Source organism: Rhincodon typus, unplaced genomic scaffold (genome assembly GCF_021869965.1).
Source record: "Rhincodon typus isolate 14 unplaced genomic scaffold, sRhiTyp1.1 hic_rhity00010688, whole genome shotgun sequence".
NCBI classification, from domain to species: Eukaryota; Metazoa; Chordata; class Chondrichthyes; order Orectolobiformes; family Rhincodontidae; genus Rhincodon; species Rhincodon typus.
Window position 1 is genome coordinate 1,789 of NW_025976326.1, and position 4,204 is coordinate 5,992.

A 4,204-nucleotide genomic window follows, 5' to 3' on the forward strand; every position below is an offset into this window, starting at 1 on the left:
CCTCTCTGCCCCTCTCCCAAGCCCCAGCTTTACCTGAAATTCCAGCATGGACTTCCCTCTGTTGGACTCCAGCATGAATCGGAAGGCTCCAATGCCAGTATTGGAAATGTCAGCCTCGTCCTTGTTCCCCTGTGGAAAGGTCAGAAACAGAGGGTGGTTGTGGAGACCGAGTCTCAAACTCTGCGAGTTACAATCAGGATCAACTGAGCCTCCTTAAGGGCCAGATCATCAAATCGGTGCATTTCCAACGGGGGTCAATGCTGCAGGTCTGAGTGGGGGACAGAGGGGGCCCTCCATTGGACCTTGTACAGACACGATCGGCTGAGTAGCCCCTTCCTGCTGGGTGATGATTGGATTCGCCACCCGCGTGAAGCTCTCGGGATTCCTCCTTTCCCTAGCCAACCGTGGATTGCAGTAATGAGGCAGCTTAACTCCATGACCCAGTGCAGTGTTCCAGGGAGGGTTTTCAGGCAGATGGGCAGAGTGGCCCTTCCATCTTTCACCATCCCAGCAGCAGCAAACCTCCCCCCCTCCCCACCCCAGACAACACTGCAGTACTCACTTTGAAGGAAGCCAGGGCCTCGGACACACTCTTCTCGATGAAGCTGTCGTTGATCCTGCGCGATGGGTGCTCGTTGAAGACAGAATTCATCAGGGCAATCTTGGCCGCACTGCGTCTGCCCTCCGCCTTGGTCTGGCACAGCTGCGAGAATCCGAAACAAACTTTTACAACACCGAACAGCAAGCAGGTGACGTGCGGCACAGCTGGCACCCGGCAGCGCCACCGCCAAGTTGGCACCGAGGCCGCCGGCTCTCCTTCTGGCCGGAGGCACTCATCGGGGCTCACAGCGCAGGCTCACATCGCTTGGCACAGTAAGCGGGCGCCATACCTGGAAACTACCGAAGCAGCTGCCCCCTGGCAGGGTGACGTAGCAGACGTACGGGGGGCTGCTGGAGGGCACCATCTCATACACCACCAGGGCGCCGTTCCTCAGCTCTGCCCCTCGGCTGTGCTTCATCTGCCAGAACTCCTGCAGGGCCTCCACCACGTTCACTGGGGATGGTGCGGAGAGAGAGAGAGAGAGGAACCACAGGTCAGAACGTTTACAGCACGCAAGGTGGCCATTCAGCCCATCAAGTCTGAGTTAGCCGTTCCTGTCTTCACCCCCATGAACCTGCGCACTCTCCCTTTTCAGATTATAATCCAATTCCATCTCAAATGCCTCCATCGAAGCTGCATCTCAGGCAGCACATTCCCGATCCTAGTCTGTCGCTGCGTGGTAACATTTCCTCTCATGTCTCCCTTGCTTCAACTAATGGTCAGAGAGTTACTGCAGACCAAAGAGGAGTATTAGGACCTGCAGAATCCCAGACGCAACAGAAATTGAAGACTGAAGGACAATTACACCAGGGCACATGCCCTCCGAGAACAGCCCTTAATCTTGGAAAATTCAAGAGGGTTCAGCTTCCGATAACTTAAGAGTTACCCAGGAAACTTTAAGGCAATTAAAAGCCTAGTCAGGTCTCTTTGGCAGTGAATTCTACAGGCTCCCCACTCTCTGGGTGAAGACATTTCTCCTCATCTCAGTCCTACCTAGTCTCCTTTCGACTGTGACCCCCACCCCCAGTTCTGGACTCCCCCCACCCATATTTGCAGGAACATCCTTCCTGCATTTATCCTGTCTGACCTACATGCTATGTGGATGAGAAGTAGGCTCCTTCAGCTCGAGTCTGCTCTGCCATTCAGGCTGATCTTTTGCCCCAACTCTCTTTCTGTCTGGGCATTTTTATAGAAAGAGGAGTCTGACAAACTGTCAGTAAAAGTGGAGATCGCAGAGGCAACTGTACATTCAGAAATGGTTTTAGCTATTAAATTGGAAAGGGTACAGAAAAGACTTACAAGGATGTTACTGGGATTGGAGGATTTGAGTTATGGGGAAGGGCTGGATAGCCTGGGACTTTTTCTCCCCTAGAGCATAGGAGGTTGAGGGGTGACCTTATAGAGGTTTATAAAATCATGAGAGGCACAGATAAGGTGAATAGTAAAGGTGACTACTTGCAGAAAACCTACATTCTGCCCGGAAAAAAGACCCTGAGCTTCCAGCTGCCTTCCACTTCAACACACCACCATGGTGTCTGGCCAACATCTCTGTAGAAGGTTCCCAACCCAAAACGTCAGCTTTCCTGCTCCTCTGATGCTGCCTGACCTGCTGTGTTCATCCAGCTCCATACTGTGTTATCTCTTGTTATCACATGGTCTGCTTTATACACAACGCATTGTTAGCCACTAATTGTCTCCATTAATAGCTTTTCACCCTCTTGAGCCAGAACGTTATCCACTCCTTTGTCTGTCCAACTGTTCTCTCCCTTTGGGTTCTATCTCCACCTATCATTTGCTCCTTACCCTCTCCCCCCATACTATGTTCTGCAGAATAAGCAATTTTTACCTAGCTATCATCAGTTCTGAGGAAGGGTCACTGGACCTGAAATGTTAACCCTGATTTCTATCCACATACGCTGCCAGACCTGCTGAGCTTCTCCAGCAATTTCTGTTTTTGTTTCTGGTTTCCAGCATCCACAGTTCTTTCAGTTTTTATTTTGAATAGCCAAGGTCTTTTCCCTAGGGTGAGGGAGTTCGAAACTAGAGGGCACAGGTTTAAAGTGAGAGGAGAAAGATTTAAAAGGGACCTGAAGGTCAATGTTTTCACACAGACAGTGGTGCATAAATGGAATGGAAGTGGTAGACACAGGTACAGTTACAACATTTAAAAGACATTTGGACAGGTACACGGATAGGAAGGGTTTCAAGGGATATGGGCTGAACACAGGGAAATGTGACCAGTTCAGTTTGGGAAACCCGATTAGCATCGATGAGTTGGAGTGAGGAGTCTATTTCCATGCTGTATGACTCTACAGCACTGCATCTATTTCCGGTCGCCACATTTTAGGGAAGGACATGAGGGTCATCAAACGAAGAATTCACCAGAATGGGATGTGGGATGAGGGGGTTTGAGCATCAGGGTCAGGTCTAGGATGGGGTTGGGACCCCCCCACCCCCTGTAGGAGGGTATTATTCTTGGAGAAGGAGAGGAGATTTGATTGGGAGAGGGGGTGTGAACAGGATTAGGACGGTCAGATAAGATTGACAAAGTTGTTGCTGTTTAGGGGAAGCCACTTAGGAGTGAAATGAGGAGGAATTATTTCATTCAGATGGTTGCGATCCTTTGGATTTCTCTTGCACAGACCGCTGTGGAAGCTCAGTTTTTAAGGTAGAGTTTGATAGATTTCTAATGACTAGCAGGATGAAGAATTATGGGGCTGTGCTCCAAATGGTTACAAGTTTCAGTCTCTTTTAAAACAAAAATGCTGCTTTTCTAAGGCCAAATAATCTCACACCTGTTGACATTACACTGCATCTGCCAGCTTTTTACCCACCCTTTTAACCAGTTGATTTCACTTTGCAACCTCTTTGTGTCCTTCTTGCATTCACACGTAGCTTTGTATCATCAGTAAACTTAGATACATCACTCCTGGTCTCCATGTTTATGTTATTAATGTATTGTACATAACTCAGGCATCCGCACAGTGTTTTGCAACACTCCAATGGTCAGAACATCCCATTTGTCACAGCTCTCTGCTTTCTTTCATTAATCAATCCTCCATTCAAGCTAATATGTCATTCCAATTCCCCGAGCCCGTATCTTGCCTGTGGCACCTTATTTAATGCCTGATGGAAATTGGGATTTACCACATCTGCTATTCCCCCGATCTACCCTCCAAGTTACAGCCTTGAAAAACACACCATTTCCGTTTCATACATCCACACATGCCTGATCATACCCTGCCCATCTAAGTAGGCAGCGAGTTCCCACCACCCTCTAGGTGAAAATGCCCTTTGTCACATCTCCCGGCCCCTCGTACCGAGAGGACCGAGGTTTACTTTAGCCACTCTCTTCCTTCTGGCTCGGAGAATGTATTTCTGTTTTCAGAGCCAGTTTACTCTCACACGCTGTCTTATCAATTACTAACATTTTAACATCCTCTCTGCTGGCTTTTAAACCCACTCTTAACAGTCATGCCAACTAATATCCTTCGCAACTTTGGGAACCTGAAATGAACTGGGAGTTTGGCGGTGAGGGAGACAGAAAGAGAGAAAGATGGAAAGAGACCGAGAGAGGGAGAGAGACAGACAGAAACAGTAGGG

At 48.9% G+C, this 4,204-nt stretch overlaps 1 protein-coding gene across 1 annotated transcript in view; it reads right to left on the minus strand.

Moving 5' to 3' along the window:
- lix1l (limb and CNS expressed 1 like) overlaps positions 1 to 1,077 on the minus strand; it is a 2,865-nt gene extending 1,788 nt beyond the window's left edge. The window contains exons 1-3 of the mRNA XM_048594540.1: positions 891 to 1,077; positions 563 to 703; positions 34 to 129 (exon numbers count right to left, since the gene is read on the minus strand). Of these exons, the coding sequence (XP_048450497.1) occupies positions 34 to 129; positions 563 to 703; positions 891 to 1,019 (366 nt within the window). The 5' untranslated portion in view covers positions 1,020 to 1,077. The remainder of the gene's footprint in view (positions 1 to 33; positions 130 to 562; positions 704 to 890) is intronic.
- Positions 1,078 to 4,204: the final 3,127 nt, after the last annotated feature.